Source organism: Branchiostoma lanceolatum, chromosome 17 (genome assembly GCF_035083965.1).
Source record: "Branchiostoma lanceolatum isolate klBraLanc5 chromosome 17, klBraLanc5.hap2, whole genome shotgun sequence".
In the NCBI taxonomy this organism is placed as follows: Eukaryota; Metazoa; Chordata; class Leptocardii; order Amphioxiformes; family Branchiostomatidae; genus Branchiostoma; species Branchiostoma lanceolatum.
In genome coordinates, this window is record NC_089738.1 from 17774460 (window position 1) to 17790479 (window position 16020).

Consider the following 16020-nt stretch of genomic DNA (forward strand, 5'->3'; position numbering starts at 1 on the left):
CATACCTGATATCCCCGCTCCTATGACCACAACATCCGTTTCCAAGGGGACAGCCATCTCCCTACTGTCAACAAAGACACAAGTTAAACACCTGAAGACACAAGTTAACACACCTGAAGAAAGTGTTACTAGTAAATCTTCCCTTTCTTGTCACCACAGAGTCCCTCTGAAAGTGAGAGTGTTTTCTCACTCACAAGTGTGTTAGTGTCCTGACAGTAAGAAAGGTAGAATGCAAAGGTAAAGTTAAAAATAGTCCAATAGAATAGATAGCAGAACTTTGTTCTAACACACAATGTCCTTCTCAATGGATTTGAGAAGACAATGGTCACAGCAGATAGGTCACTATAGACTGGGAAAATTATCATGAAGCTATATTCGGGTCCACCAAAAAGGGCCAAGTGGTCTTAAATATCTAAAGGTAATTAGCAGCATTGATCAGTGGTGAGAAATGTGGTACTGCTGTTGATGTAAGGTAATACTACCACTGTGGTAGTATTACCTTACATCAACAGCACAAAAGCCAAGCATGTTGTTCAAACTCGTACGGTCGTTGGGCCTTAACCCAGGATATCATGAAGCTATTAGAGTCCACCAAAAAGGGCCAAGTGGTCCTAAATATCTAGAGGTAACGTTAGTTACATGTAGCAGCATTGATCAGTGGTGAGAAAAGTGGTTTTATTACCTTACATCAACAGCACGTTGTTCAAACTCGTAGTCGTTCAAGGCCTTAACCCAAGACAACCATACACTCTGGGATAACCTGATCTACATGAATAGCTCTGAAAACAGGACACCTTTCAATTAAGCAAAATTCACTGACAATGCTTAAACGTTGAAGATTAGGGAGGGGTAGCTACGATCAAGGAGGTTGCTATAATTATAACCTCATTGGTACGATTTGATAACGGTGAACTAAATTAGCTCGCAACGCCACACGGAGAAAGGCAATTACAGACCCTCACAGAAGTGTCTGCTTACCAGTGTTTCTGGTTCTGGATAGATACTGGGCAACACTCCTCAGTTGGGTGATTCTTGTCCTTGTCCTGTGCCCCAAATCCACCGTCAGCCCGTGCGGTGCGTGGCGTTCGTGTGTTTGTCCAGCCTGGAGTTCTACATGCCTTTTGGACCTGGGTGTCAAGTCCTTTCAAAACATTTAATATGAAAACTTTAATAACTTGTACAGTTCAAAGTTTCGAAGGAGGAAAAAAGACTGCACATCAGTAACAATCAATGTGCAAGAGAGGAACGCAGGTTATGCTAGAAAAGAGGCTGGTTGCTTTGGCACTTTTGCGCTTTCAATATTAAACCAAGGACATTATATATAATGTCCTTGATTAAACCAAAGAACGATAGCGGGAATCTGGTGAATGAACGTTGCGTTACAATATTTATGGCTCTTTAAATTCAACAAAGAAAAGTTCATATTTTGGGGCCTTTAGGAAGCGTGCACGCTGTTTCATACAACATTTTCTACCTACAGAATACGTACTTACCGCAAGAAGATGGGTCCCAGAGCGTTTGTTTGTATGAAACAAACAGACCTTCTCTGCACACTTTCACCCAGCTGTGCTCCCGTTTCGCGCCACGCCCCAGCTGGTGACCTTTGCCCCCGGCAGGACCGGGCAGTTCCGCGTCTGCGCACTGCGCGCTGGTGACGTCACGACAGTATTTGCAGGTTGGGTGTTCCACAAGAGACCAGCGCAGAAGGTCAGTTTTAACCTCATTTTCTCAACATTTGTACCCTCTGTAGAGTTGTCAGCAATATTTTACATGTTTCGAAGTTTCTACTTTTCAGTACGTGGGATTGATTTTGTGAAAACGGCCGCAGAATCGAAGAAATTCGCGTCAGAAAAATGGGCGGAAAACGTACTTGGGGAGGGGCGCCATGCACTGCGACAGTAAATAAAACATATTCCAACTTGTGTCGTATTTCTCTCAACTACGATTCCTTTGCGGAATACACAAACAAAAGTCTTCTTCTTTGACCACTAAAACACTACTTCTCAATGCATAATTTATGTTAAGTGTTTTGAGTTCCGATTCTTCCTCTTATCGTTGTTGCGATCACAACACTTGAGCTAAATTTTTGCCTCCTGACCAAATCATGATGATGAGGAAACAATGTTAAAATTCCGGTCCTTCCGTGTGCGAACCGTTACGTAAGTCCACATGACGACATTTATCGGCGATCTGGCGATGGTATCAGCCTGAATACGTGCCTGTTTGAAATTCGTCAGGCATTAGCTTTCATATGGTTCACAGGACTGATGATAAGCTGCAAATACACCTGATATTATAAAGTGATAGCAAGTTCCTGCCCCCCCTCCCCACAGTGGTCACTGAAACGTAACGACTTGTGTTGTTCTTAAGAAATAACAACAACAACAATTAGTTTGCATGCTTTTCACGTATATAATTTCACTAGACCCACATGTAGTCTCTATGTGTGGGGGGGGGGGGATGTTAATTGGTCCATGATCTCCATAGGTTTTTACTTTTAGCATTTTTTTTCTCTTTGTGAAATTTATATTATTAGGACTTCCCCATAGTTTTGTCCATCATAGATTAGATGTACATGCAGATATGAGTCATTCACAAATGTTTCTAGAGGTTATGTCACTTTCATAATTCTGCCAGGTACCCAGTCTGTTAACCATATCCACTGTGACCCTGCCGCTATGTCTACAGTCAGTGATAAGAGTGTTGCCAGCCTGCCCAGTTGATTACTACCCGCAAGGGAATTTTTACAGGGTCGATTTCGATAACATTGCTCCTGACACCGTCATATTTAAAACTATGTTGAATTTAGATTTAAGAGATGTACTAAACCCTGATGGTGCTGATGCCATTCTCAATGCAGCATCAGTGATCCCAGAAATATGCACACTTCATGATCAGTTCAAATATCCAGGTGTTCAAGACATTCTATTCTTGAAAAGGCCTCAGGGTGCGAAATACTTTTTTGAGCCAGGTTGCCCATGTTGCAACCAAGGGCAAATGCTAGGTTGCACATCCAAATTTTAGGTTGCTCCAGCAACATTCACCGATTTCTTCAAATCAAGCTCGTATGTAGCGTATACTACTACTAACATTTCAAAATATATATTAGATAGTATTGTGTTCCCATTGACCTAACAACATCTTGTTTAGCTGAGGGCAGTGTGTTTTTGTCTTTTTCAGCTCAAATTCCACGATCTATGAAGGGTTTTGGATGGTTTAAAACGAAAAAGTGTTGATTTCTTTATTTCAATTGAAGATTTACCGAATTTTATGAGAGTGACACTGTGTTTTTGTGAGCTTCCAGGACTCCGATTGAAATCTTTGGCTCAAAATATAAGGTTGCACACTGCGCTACCTGGGTTTGGAATTAACTTGCACCAACCGAAATCTTGTTGCACTGTGCAACGTGCAACCTGGTATTTCGCACCCTGGGCCTTGACCATTTCATGACGTCATGATTTTTTTGTTTGTGTTTGTGTTTGTGTGTGTGTGTGTGTGTGTGTGCGTGTGTGTGTGTGTGTTTGTTTGTTTGTGTGTGTGTGTGTGTGTGTGTGCATGTGTGCGTGTGTGTGTATCTTAGCTACATTGTACCTGGAGGAATAAGGAGAGCTGACGTTGCACCTTTGAAAGTGTTTAATTTGCTTTATGATTCAATATGCAGTCCATTGAACCATAAGATGCTGTTACTATTAAGTCATCATTGTATATTATGTATACTTTCTATGGGTGAAGAAATCTTATAAATTTGTAGTTTCAGTTTGAATTGCAGCCCTGGTTTCATCAAAGCTAATCTCATCTTCATTAGCATGAAAGTTAATTTCTGTAAGAATTGGTAAATTACATAATGAGAATTGAACTATTCCGGTGAGTGAAATTTTTTGAGAAGGAGAACAGTTTCTTTCTCATTATATAACCTCATCATCGTTCTAACTATCTTAGACCTCTTACAAGTATGTAATGTTTGCTCCGCAGTACCCACTGACCCTGGGTTGTCACTTTGGGGTCAATGGTTCCTCACACCAAACTGTTACATGGTCCGGAACTCCGGATCAAGCCAGCGAGGACACCGGGCCTCAAAATTAACTCTTTCCTCTACTAAAACTCTCGTAGAAATATTCCCAAAGAGATATTTTCACTTCTGAATCTGAGCTGATCAGGAAGACGTCCAAAACATGCTGGAGCCTTGAAGTCCTCTTCTTTGAGTGTATCTCCCCACTGCTAGAAGCCAGGCTACCCACAAGTGTCCCCAAAAGATATTTCAGCTTCTCAAACTGAGCATCAGTTGTTTTTCTTGCTCAGACAATGAGAAAACTACTCCATGAATATGTGTTACCTGAGTTGTTAGTTAACTAGCCTGAGTACCAGCCTCCGTAGTGACCGCTGGCTCAAAAAAATATCTCTTTGGGAATTTTTTTGAGCCAGCGGTCACTACGGAGGCTGGTACTCAGGCTATTAGTTAACATGATTTGCAAAAAATTTAGGCCAATCTTTAGCTAATCTCAGACCTACGTCAGTAAAACATGGCCTCCTCTGTTCTGGTAATCAGATAAACGAGCCAATGTTAGTGTGTAACATAGTGTGTTATTAAGCCCTTTGATACATGTATACGTCTTACCTACTTTTTATACCATTGAAGGCATTTTTGGAGGGCTGGAAATACGGGTTAGTGGAGGTAGAATTGTAGATATGTACATGTATCTGTTTACCTGTACCAACCCTAGTGGATTTTTTCTTGCTGTACCAATTGTTAAAACATTATAGCTGTACGTGTGAAATGTCAAGTAATGAACTGAAATGGTTTCTCAACAGTTTTAGTTTTAACTTAATATCCATACTTCATAAAAAAACTATTTTTTCCATCAGAGTGTAACGTTTCCTGTATATCAGGGATAACTGATGCTGCATAGTTATCCAGGTGTTCAAAACATTCTTGAGAAGGCCTCTTTGACACCATATATTTTTATTTTTATGTGGCAGTGTTGGGGTACTTGATGTTACACATTACACGTGATTTCTAGTTCGAGCCCTGTTTGCCCTACTTGTACCGCTGAAGGCCTTTTGGTTATTTCAGTCACGGAGGGATATCTGTCATTGTACTTGGATAGATTCCCATGAGTCTGCTGTAGATTGCCCTTATTCTGCTGTTGGCACAGTCATGGAGTTGAAATAGATTGTCACATCATCAAATTGATTCCTAAGCAATTAGGTTTTATAGCCCTAATAATACATAAAAGGTTGGCCAATAAAGGCAGTGCTGGGTGGCATTTTTGGCATTTTCTTTCTATGAAACACTCATAGCACACACACACACAGTGACATACACAGACAGTCAGACACAGACACAGACATGCATGTATGCTCACACACACACATACACACACACACACATACACACACACACATGCATGCATGCATACACATACACAAACACACACACAGACATGCATGCATACACATACACAAACACACACACAGACATGCATGCATACACATACGCAAACACACACACACACATACACACACACAGACATGCATGTACCCACATACACATACACACACACAGACATGCATGTACCCACATACACATACACACACACACTCGCATGTACACACACACACACACACACACACACACACACACACACACACACACACACACACACAAGCACACACACACACATACACAAAGCACACACAAAATGAGAGTCAGTGCTGGAAAAGCTGGCATTTAAACCAAATTCTGCTGCTGCTTGAATAATTATGTAATATATCATGCATGTTGAGGCAACTGAACGACTGACCTTTTGTTATCAATGAAAAATTGTTTTATGGTCCCAGCCTAATGTGGACTAACGCCAAAAAGCAATTACTCAAACAACTGGATATGATTTTTTGGAAACGGTCAGACGTTTCAAGTAGCATCCACTACTTTTCGTCAGTGACTGTGAGCAAGATCAGTTGAACAGCAGGTTTATAACCACGAACTATGAATTGATATGCAAATAAGGAGAAGACAAATTTTTAGATAGTCCAATAGAAAGCGAATTAGACAACTCAAGACAAGGTTGAAGTAAAAGGGGACAATAGCTCCTATTTTTTTGATATAGGAGCTAAAGCCGGTTTGCCCCCAAGGCTATGTCCCAAGTGCCAGACAGTTCCACCCTTAGCCCTCCTTTCCTGTTGAGGGTTGGATTGTATATCCTCTCATATATTGCCTCCCTTACTCCACGTTCGAACCAGCGGGATTCGCGGTCAAGGATATCAGTGGATTCGAGATTGAACGAGTGCCCCTGGTTGTGTTTTAGGTGGTGGAAAATGGCCGAGGAGTAGCGGTTAGCGCAATGTTCTTTGTACCTTTCATTAAGTGATCGGCTGGTCTCTCCGATATAAGTGTTGTTGCAGTTGGGTTCTTCACATTTGAGTCTGTAGATGACATCGGCCTTGCTGCCTTTGCGGGGTCGGTCTTTAGGATGTACCAGTCTTTGTCTGAGAGTTGATTGAGGTTTGAAGTTGGTGGCAATGTTGAAGTTTTGGAAGATCCGTCGGAGTTTTTCGGACACTCCTTGTACATATGGAATAGTGATGTTGGCCTTGTTTCTGTTGGTCAACGGTGCACACTTAGGCGTTTTCTTGGACTGGTCAGATGGTTTGAGGGCTTTGTTGAAAGTCCATCTTTGGTAGCCACATTTGCCCAGGGCACCCCGGAGGTGTCTATGTTCGTCTGTTTTGGCCGTGTCTGAGGTGATGATGTTGTCTGCCCGATGAAAGAGAGTTTTTATAACTGCCAGTTTGTGTTCCAAAGGGTGGTGAGAATCAAAGGCCAGATACTGATCGGTATGGGTCGGCTTCCTGTATACTTCGAACTGGAGGCGACCATCCTTCTCTATGATGGTTTTGGTGTCTAGGAAAGGGAGCATATTATCTTGACTCGACTCCTGTGTGAACTTGATGTTGTCATCTATCTGGTTGATATGTTTAAAGAAATCATCAGCTACTCTCTTCTTAAGTCTGCACCAAGTGTCATCTACATAACGGAACCAGTTGGCCGGGGGAGTGTCCTTGAAAGTACTGAGGGCTTTGTTCTCAAATTTCTCCATGTACAGGTTTACCACGATGGGCGAAACTGGTGAACCCATAGCACAGCCGTGCAGTTGTTGGAAGAATTGTCCTTTGTAAGTGAAGTATGTGCACCCCAGGCAGAGGTCTAACAGCTTGCATATTTGGTCCACAGATAACTTGGTTCTGTCTGCTAGTGTGTTGTCAGCCTCTAAGGCTTCCCTGACTACTGACACCGCTTCTTTGGGGGGGATGCAGGTGAAAAGAGAGCACACATCATACGAAGTGATTAATGTGGACTAAGGTTAGAGAGATTTTATTGCCATCTTTTATCAGCATTAAGGCGGCCCAATGTATATCCTACCTTGGTTCCTAGACATTTTATTTTTATTATTTTTTATTCAAACTAAATAAATCTATTCTAAAATCAGACATGAGAGCAAGCAAAAGACAGAGGGCTATGTGAAAAAATCCCAGGCCAGAACAAATGGCTACTTCAGTATTCTAGAGGTTAAGCAATGAGTTAGATCGGTGTAGTGACTGTAGTCTGACAAATTTTTACGTGTGTTTTCCATTTATGATTCACGCAATAAAGTTCATAAATTTCCAAGCACATCTACATGCATATTGGGGAAAAAAATCATAGCGAGATTAAAATTTATCTGATCAGATGGGATTCGAACCCTGAACCAGTGACCCAACGGCAAGGTCTCTATCAACCACATGCCACCCATGTTGCTAACTAGTACAGTATCTATAACTAGCAAGTGTAACTTGTGGTTGGGTGCAGCCCAAGCAACACAGCAAGATGTCCAGCATTCTCCTCTGGCTGATTGAACATTGATCTTGGGTATCCTCCAGACGACACTTTAGTTTCCACTATAAATCTTGTCATCCGACCATGTCTAGACTTAAGTCCATGTCTGAATACAAATAAGATATTTTAGAGTTTAGAGAAACTTTCCCAGATTTGCCAGAAATTTGTTGAGCAGGTCATTTTTCTTGAAACGCGAGGAATATATGCATGATTAAACAGGGTTGTTCTATCACATCACTGTGAAATTGTATCTGTTAATGATTTATGTTTGGATCATATTTGTCTTATAGTGCACTATCAGCTGATCGAAATAGCATTATGCTTATGTTATATTTCGAGTTTCACATTGGAGTAGAATTATGTATTTCAAGCAGAAGGAAAGGAAATTATTGGTTTTAAAACAGTTCGTTTTTTTCTGTATGTTATTTTGAAATTTAGATTGTATTTAACACAGCTGCTAAATTGTTTTGTATGCATTTTCTTTGCATCATTGAGATGTGTCTGTCATATATGAAGATATATCGTCATGTATATCTTACATTCATAGTTTCTTCAGAAATTTCTAAGACTATATTATGTTTCGTGTACAGTTGAGGCATTGTCGCTGAAAGAGAACCTATCCCATAGTGCCCTGAGGCATTAGACATCATGCCGCTGTTCGGCAAGTCCCAGAAGAGCCCGGCCGAGCTGGCCAAGACGCTCCGAGACGCCATGGAGGTCCTGAAACGGAAGGACCTACCTGACAAGAAGACGGAAAAGGTAAGAAAGGCTTTAAGTTAAATGAAAACCTTTATTGTACACATATACCCACTGGGTTAAGTACAGGTCACAACAAAAGAATAGTATAGAGATTCTATGCATTGTCAAATTACTACAAGAGTTATAAACTATGTGGATTCGACTTCTCCTCGCTTCTTCGTAATGGTGAATAAAAGATAATCATTGAGCCAGTTAAGGACCCTGTATAAAAAACCCAACACACTTATCAAAAAGAGTAGGGGTGACCTGGTATGCTTCGCCTTGGCTGAAAATGCGAGCCATAGCAAATTTAAAGCCACATTGCACTACCATTTGACTATAGTAGCTACTCAGAAAAACATCATGCTTCACCTCAATTGAGGATGCCAAAAAAAAGAAAAAGAAGATGAGTGAGCAAAGGCATGTAATTTGTAAGATCTAGAGGCGTCCAAGACATTGATAGCATAGTCGGTATCATTCGTATTAACTTAATCAAGTTTCAAGCAAGGTTGAATTCTCTTGGTTCTGTTTTCCTTGAAGGCATCAGATGAAGCGTCTAAGACGTTGGTAGCGATGAAGCACATCCTGTACGGTACCGGCGACCAGGAACCTGTGACTGAGCTGGTGGCACAGCTGGCGCAGGAGATGTACAACTCGGACATGATCATCACGCTCATCAACAACCTACATAAAATAGACTTCGAGGTGAGATTTCCCTTTCTATACGGGCTGTATAATTATGAAAATGAGTGCTGGTGGCACAACTGGCGCAGGAGATGTACAACTCTGACATGATCATCACGCTCATCAACAACCTACATAAAATAGACTTCGAGGTGAGATTTCCCTTTCTATACGGGCTGTATAATTATGAAAATGAGTGCTGGTGGCACAACTGGCGCAGGAGATGTACAACTCTGACATGATCATCATGCTCATCAACAACCTACATAAAATAGACTTCGAGGTGAGTTTTCTATAGGCTTGACAAAATTAAGGACTAAGAATATAGACTACAGAGCTCTATACTATATAGACTATAGTAGGACATTGAATTTGTAGCCAATCTAAGCTCAAACTTCAAAGCTGCCAAGACTTCTTGCAACTTAATTACATAATGTGAAGAAGGTAGAAAAAGGCATGTGTTCTAAAAACACTGGAAGCCACTATCACTGAGACACCAACCATACACTTGAGGTGTGAAAAATTAGTGGCCTGGTGAGTTCAATGTCAGCAAAACCTAACTATAGCTTGAACCCAAAATTCTAAAGGTAACAACAAACTTTTGAACAAGTAATACAACAACTGTTTTATAATTTTTTTCTGAAACTTAAATGTTAAGAAAATGCTGTGCACTAGTGCACAACAGTACTTTTACATAGAAAACATCAAGGTGCACAAGTGCACCCACAGTCAAAAGTTAGGTACACAACTCCACATTTGGGTACACAAAAGTGCACATGCACCCAGCTGTATTTCGAGCCCTGTATAACGTCCTGCTTTACGATCTGTGAAGTACATGACTTTGTTGTCCTGTAATTAAACCCAACTCCGTATCCGTGACATTTCCCTCGCTACGCTAGACTGCCTACAGATGGCGTATGTTTCATCATTCTATCCTTGCTCCATTAGGCCACACCAATGTATATCCTTGTTTCACAATCACAGATATTTCAAGGTAAAAATTTAGCTAAGGAAAATGGGTTAGTATTTACTCTTCATCCCATTTTCATCAGGGGTTTCTCCAGCCATCGTTTTTTTTCTGCCTTTTCAGCAAACTCATGATTTTGTATAATTCGTCAAATAATTCTTCAAATTCAAGAAGCAAATCTGTCAAAATCTTTTCAAGAAACTTTTCAAAATCAAGAACTGGGTATGACTAGTGAAATATTCACACTGAACTTGTGCTCTGTCTTGGAAATTACAGTGGTGCTTCTGAAACCGTGAATCCAGAGATACTGCAATCTCTTGATTTTCACTGTTCCGAGAAATTGCAAAGTGCCGCAGATCTAAATGAATTGATGGTGCGAGTGTTTTCTGTGCATCATAGGTTTTTGTAGATAGTCTGAATTATTAATGGTTTTTGATACATGCGGAAAATTGAGAGCAGGGCTAGCGATTTCCACTAGATAGTGATTGCTGAGCAAACAAAATTGGACGCATGTGGCTCTGGATCTCAGCATTGTGAAACGCAGGAGGCGAGTAGTACAGTCTCCTGGCTCCTGGGAATCAAACCCGGGCCAAACCCTTAGGTCACAAATACTTACCACAAGGCTAAAAGATCTGGACCAGTTAGACTGGTCACTAAGTGGCACTTGAAGTTGAACCACAGTGTTACACTGGGAATATACATTGTACTACACAAATCAAAAGTATGATTTGGAAGACAACAAAACACACAAAAAGTTAAAGATTTGTTCTTTGCCTATGAAAGAGGTTGAGAAATCTGTCAATTTTGGTTCGCTCAGCGGTCACGCTGCTTCTAGTGGAAATGGTGTAACTTAGCAGCGCTGACCTAGTGAAACACATCAGCACTAAGAGCCAGACAGACTGGCTCGCTTCAACTCTCTCCTGGGAACTGTTACATCATTGGGGCTCGAAATACTGTCAAACATGTCTATAGACTAAGTGAAGTAACCACTCCTGGGGGAAATGGCCACATGTCAATGATGACCACTATAGACAGGGTTTATAATGGTTGGGTCAATGGGGAAAATATGTCACAGGCCATTAAAAAGTTGGTTGTTCATAGATTGTATAAGATAGTGCTAACTATTGACAATGGAAACCTGGATGTTAGGGAAAGATCTATACCACAGTACACACAGTTTCTGGTGAGTGAATATCTAGTCAGATAAATGTTTTCCTCTTACTAGTCTTAGCTATAGCCTTCTGTTTTCATATCGTCCTCTTGCTACATTTGTGAATTGCGACTTCAAAATGGCCTAGACCCAAGGAATTGAATATTGCCACGGCTCAACTAGACAATGCCAGCATGCGTACCCTGTCAGTGTGTCTTAAGATAAATGATATCATCTTAAAGGATGTTTTGTTTTCCTTGCAGGGAAAGAAAGACGTTGCACAGATCTTCAGTAACATCTTGAGAAGACAGATTGGGACCAGGTCGCCCACTGTAGAGTACATCTGCACCAGACAGGAGATCCTCTTCACACTCATGAGGGGGTGAGTTCAATCGGATCGATCAATCTATCTATCTTCTCTTCTCTTCTCTTCTCTTCTCTTCTCTTCTCTTCTCTTCTCTTCTCTTCTCTTCTCTTCTCTTCTCTTCTCTTCTCTTCTCTTCTCTTTGGCAGTCCAGTCTCTGAAGACTATCTGTGCGCCTCTTGAGTTCTCTTGTGACTTCTGATGTGGCTTGAGAGTCCAGCTCTGGATTTGCACACCCTGTTGCACACATTGCATGAGTGCTGTGTGGTTAGGGGTGCATCTATCTATCTATCTATCTATCAATCTAATCCTACAGATATGAGACCCTACATATTGCCCTGAACCCGGCATCATGCTACAAATGTAAGAGATGTTGTGTTTTTCCCTCCCACAGCTATGAGACCCCCGAGATCGCGCTGAACTGCGGCATCATGCTGAGAGAGTGCGTGAGGCACGAGGCGCTGGCCAAGGTCATGCTGCACTCCAACCAGTTCTACGACTTCTTCAGATACGTCGAGATGTCCACCTTCGACCTCGCCTCCGACGCTTTCGCAACATTCAAGGTTTGGGACGTCTCTTGTAGTTGAAAGGGACAGGGGAAAAGATAATTCCTACTAGATAGAATCCAGAGTGCCTACAGCATATGCTGGTGATAAGCTTTTTCTTGTTTGAAAACCTCACAACCAAGATTCTTGAAAAAAATCTGTGGTTCGTCATTGATTGATTGTGTTGTTTGTCTTTTACAGGACCTCCTGACAAAACACAAAATCCTGTGTGCAGAGTTCTTGGAACAGAATTACGACAAGGTACGTACTCCCATGGTTAAGTAGCTGCTGCTCATGCATTATCAGAGAGCAGTCTGAGTTTCTAGCACAGTTAACAAACACAATCATTCATACCTATTGTAACTGTTTGGCAAAGGTTTGAGTAATTTTGATAGAACTTTACATATTAAGCAATCTATGAATGTTGTAGGCCTTTGGTTCGTATACAATATGTGTTTGAATGCTATGTTGCAGGTTTGTAGCCACTAACAGTGGCACTGTCAGCAGTTGGCAACATCAGATAACAGTATATATTACCTCTTAACAGTCCATGTCATACACTTATAATGTATGATTCTTGTGTTCACAGGTTTTTGGCCACTACCAGCAGTTACTAACGTCAGAGAACTATGTGACAAAGAGGCAGTCACTGAAGTTGCTGGGAGAACTGTTGCTGGACCGGCACAACTTCACCACCATGACCAAATACATCAGCAACGCCGACAACCTCAAACTCATGATGAACCTGCTCCGGGACAAGAGCAGGAACATTCAGTTCGAGGCTTTCCACGTTTTTAAGGTGAGATTTGTTAACTGTCTGTAATACACCAGCTTCGCAGGCACGCGGCGCAGCAGCAGCTGCTTATGTTACACTGAACAACCCGTCATACCTAGTCTTTGTATATCTGACTGCAACCGTTCTTTAACGCTATTTACTAGTAGTGAGAATACTCCTACAGTACTTGACGACAACGCGTTCCATTCTACTATGGTTCTCGGAAAATACAAATTGGTTAACTACAATAGACAAGAACAGGAATATACCTGACAGTTTAGGGCTTACCATTGTGTTTAACTGAAGCTAGTTAGACTGGTTAGTCAAAGTTTTTGTGAGCTACATGTAAATGTAGAATTTCTTCTGCTGTTTCCCCAGGTCTTTGTTGCCAACCCCAACAAGAGCAAGCCAATCCTGGACATCCTACTGAAGAATCAGGCCAAGCTGGTCGAGTTCCTGACCGGCAAATTTATGACATATTCTCTAATTTTTCTAATAGTTTATTGAAGGATCACTGCAGCTTCTTGGCTCGTAGCAAGTTGTCAACCTCGTGCAAGCAGGCCAATGTCCACATTCTTATGAAGGAGAAGGCCAAATTCATCAAACATCTTTTTCCATCAGTCAACTCAAAGGAGACTTTTTCCCATTTCTCCCAAGTCTTAGTAATCACATTGGCAGATGTCAGTCAACCATTTGTGAACTAATTCATGAATTAAATCATCATGAATTTCTTTTCATACTTTTCCAGGTCTTTGTTGCCAACCCCAACAAGAGGAAGCCTACCCTGGACATCCTGCTGAAGAATCAGGCCAAACTGGCACTTATCATTTTCTTTTCTATCAAAAGAATTTTTTTTCTAGTGGCAGGGGAACAAATTGTAGATGAAATAAGTTTGTATGCCTGGCTTTAAAACCTAGTTCCACTGTTTCCCCAGGTCTTTGTTGCCAACCCCAACAAGAGCAAGCCTATCCTGGACATTCTGCTGAAGAACCAGGCCAAGCTGGTCGAGTTCCTGACCGGGTTCCACACCGACCGTACCGAGGACGAACAGTTTAACGACGAGAAGGCCTACCTCATCAAACAGATCCGAGAACTCCAGCCCGCTCCGCAGGGGGTATAATACAGGGGGTGTTGCCACGGTGATGGGTAGATAAATGGCGTGTTCACGTGACGTTGATGAGTTCGCCTCTCCGCGTTGGTGTCCGAATTTGTAATCGTTGAATCGTAGCTCGTGCACTCAGATGTCTTTTAACAATGGATAACTACGTTCTTTGCACATAGGAAGAGAGTTTGTACCTAGCCAACGTTTTGGTGACCGTTTGTCACCTTTCTCGGGGCAATACAGTCATCGAAATGTCGGCTAGGTATTGGCTCTGTAGTTGTGTAAAAGAATTTTGTTTTCCAGTGATTTATGAAACAGCATTGAGGTCTTCTCACAATCGCAAATGATCGCCATTAAGTGTCCAAAAACTGATATTGACAATAAAGCAAAGACATCCACGCTTCAGCATTGAGTATCCAAACCCCAAAGAATAGAGAAACAGAAAACAGATTAATCACTTTCAGATAAAACACTAAGGTTAGCTACGGTTCACCGAAATGCAAGGAGACACCAGTCTGGTAGGCAGTGTAAGTCCATGTTAAACCCTCTCCTCTCTTCCTTTTTTAATTGGAATGGAAATGAAGATCTCGTGAATGAATGAATACTTTTTGTAGAGAGGGGGCTCGAAAAGTTAACACAGAGTAGCCCCACAAGTGGGCCAGTCTTAATTTGTAAAGGGGCTGTCTGTAGAGGGCCTGGCATATCCGTGCTACAATTTTGCAATATGGCAAGCAAGGCTATCAAAAACGTGCGATATAATCTTATCCTGGGGTCATAGCTGACTTTCTAATGTTGTACATGTACATAAGCTGAGAAAAAGCAAGGTTCTGAGAATGAATACATACCCAAGTCCATTTTTTCTGTATCTTAACTTAACACGCCAGCTCTGGAGGTATGCTTTGGCGGCTGGTTACATCCCAACTTGTCTGCATTTGCAGTGTTTTAATCAAGGATTTGTGTACCAAGCATTTCATAACTTTTTGAGGCAGTAATAAAGATGATTATAGCTGTTCTATTTACATGTATGGCAGTAGCACTGTATATTTTGCATTTAGTGCTGAAGATAGAGTCATATTTATTTTAGTGTTCATTTCTGTTTCTATTTCAATGCTGGGTAGGGCTTGCTCAAATTGACTTTGTTTCTATTTCTTACCACAATTTATTCCTTAAATTGGCCAATGTGTCATTGTTTTTTTGTACTTCAGAGTCCAAATAATGTACCTGTCAAGTATCTTCATAATGCTGAGTTCCTGGTAAATGTTTTCTTGAATGGTGTGTTCATGTAAAATTCTGATTTTAAAGCAATTTTGTCGCAATTCAATCCACTCCAAACACAAATGCTTGCAGTTGGTTTCATGTAACAATCTTTTTCACGTCAACATTCTTGAATTCCAGATGATTCCCTTAATTTTCTCTCCCAGCTCGTTTAAGAGTTCATAACTTCCGTGTGAGAAAGACATTATCCTATTATGTATAATGACAATTTGTATATATATTATTGTTATGTGTGTTCTGTATAAAACAATCTGATTTAGGCAAGAGTTGGAAGAGTTTCCTCCAAGATTATTTTGTAGTGAGAAGTCAAGGCTTAAGCTTTAAGTTGAAGCCGAGTTTAAGGTGGGGTAGCCAGACCAGCACAATGAGTGTATTTTTAGAGGAAAAATCTGCCTGGCAAGCAGCAAGGCGATTTGAAATAAAGGAAACAATGAATAATAAAACAGGTTGAAATTAACAACTTTATGTTATGTTTGATTTATTACTGTTATACTGTACATACAGTTATGACTGTACATTTGGAGCCTGGTAACTTTGTAACCGGAAG

General features: G+C 41.1%; 2 protein-coding genes across 2 annotated transcripts in view; one reads left to right on the top strand and one right to left on the bottom strand.

The window, feature by feature from the left end:
* The window catches only part of LOC136423621 (flavin-containing monooxygenase 5-like), a 14229-nt gene extending 12606 nt beyond the window's left edge, over positions 1-1623 (bottom strand). Inside the window, exons 1-3 of the mRNA XM_066411856.1 lie at positions 1494-1623; positions 979-1141; positions 6-64 (exon numbers count right to left, since the gene is read on the bottom strand). Coding sequence (XP_066267953.1) covers positions 6-57 — 52 coding nt within the window. The 5' untranslated portion in view covers positions 58-64; positions 979-1141; positions 1494-1623. The remainder of the gene's footprint in view (positions 1-5; positions 65-978; positions 1142-1493) is intronic.
* LOC136423622 (calcium-binding protein 39-like) lies at positions 1597-15933 on the top strand. The gene is made up of 8 exons (XM_066411857.1): positions 1597-1707; positions 8464-8632; positions 9152-9316; positions 11676-11794; positions 12171-12339; positions 12523-12582; positions 12911-13120; positions 14031-15933. The coding sequence occupies exons 2-8, from the start codon at positions 8522-8524 to the stop codon at positions 14214-14216; spliced, it is 1020 nt and encodes a 339-aa protein (XP_066267954.1). The 5' UTR covers positions 1597-1707; positions 8464-8521; the 3' UTR covers positions 14217-15933.
* Positions 15934-16020: the final 87 nt, after the last annotated feature.

Coding starts and splice junctions, on each gene's coding strand:
- LOC136423622 (XM_066411857.1), top strand. CDS start 8,522: ATGCCGCTGTTCGGCAAGTCCCAGAAGAGCCCGGCCGAGCTGGCCAAG. Junction 8,633..9,151: donor CTGACAAGAAGACGGAAAAG/GTAAGAAAGGCT, acceptor TTTTCCTTGAAG/GCATCAGATGAAGCGTCTAA. Junction 12,583..12,910: donor TGGAACAGAATTACGACAAG/GTACGTACTCCC, acceptor TTGTGTTCACAG/GTTTTTGGCCACTACCAGCA.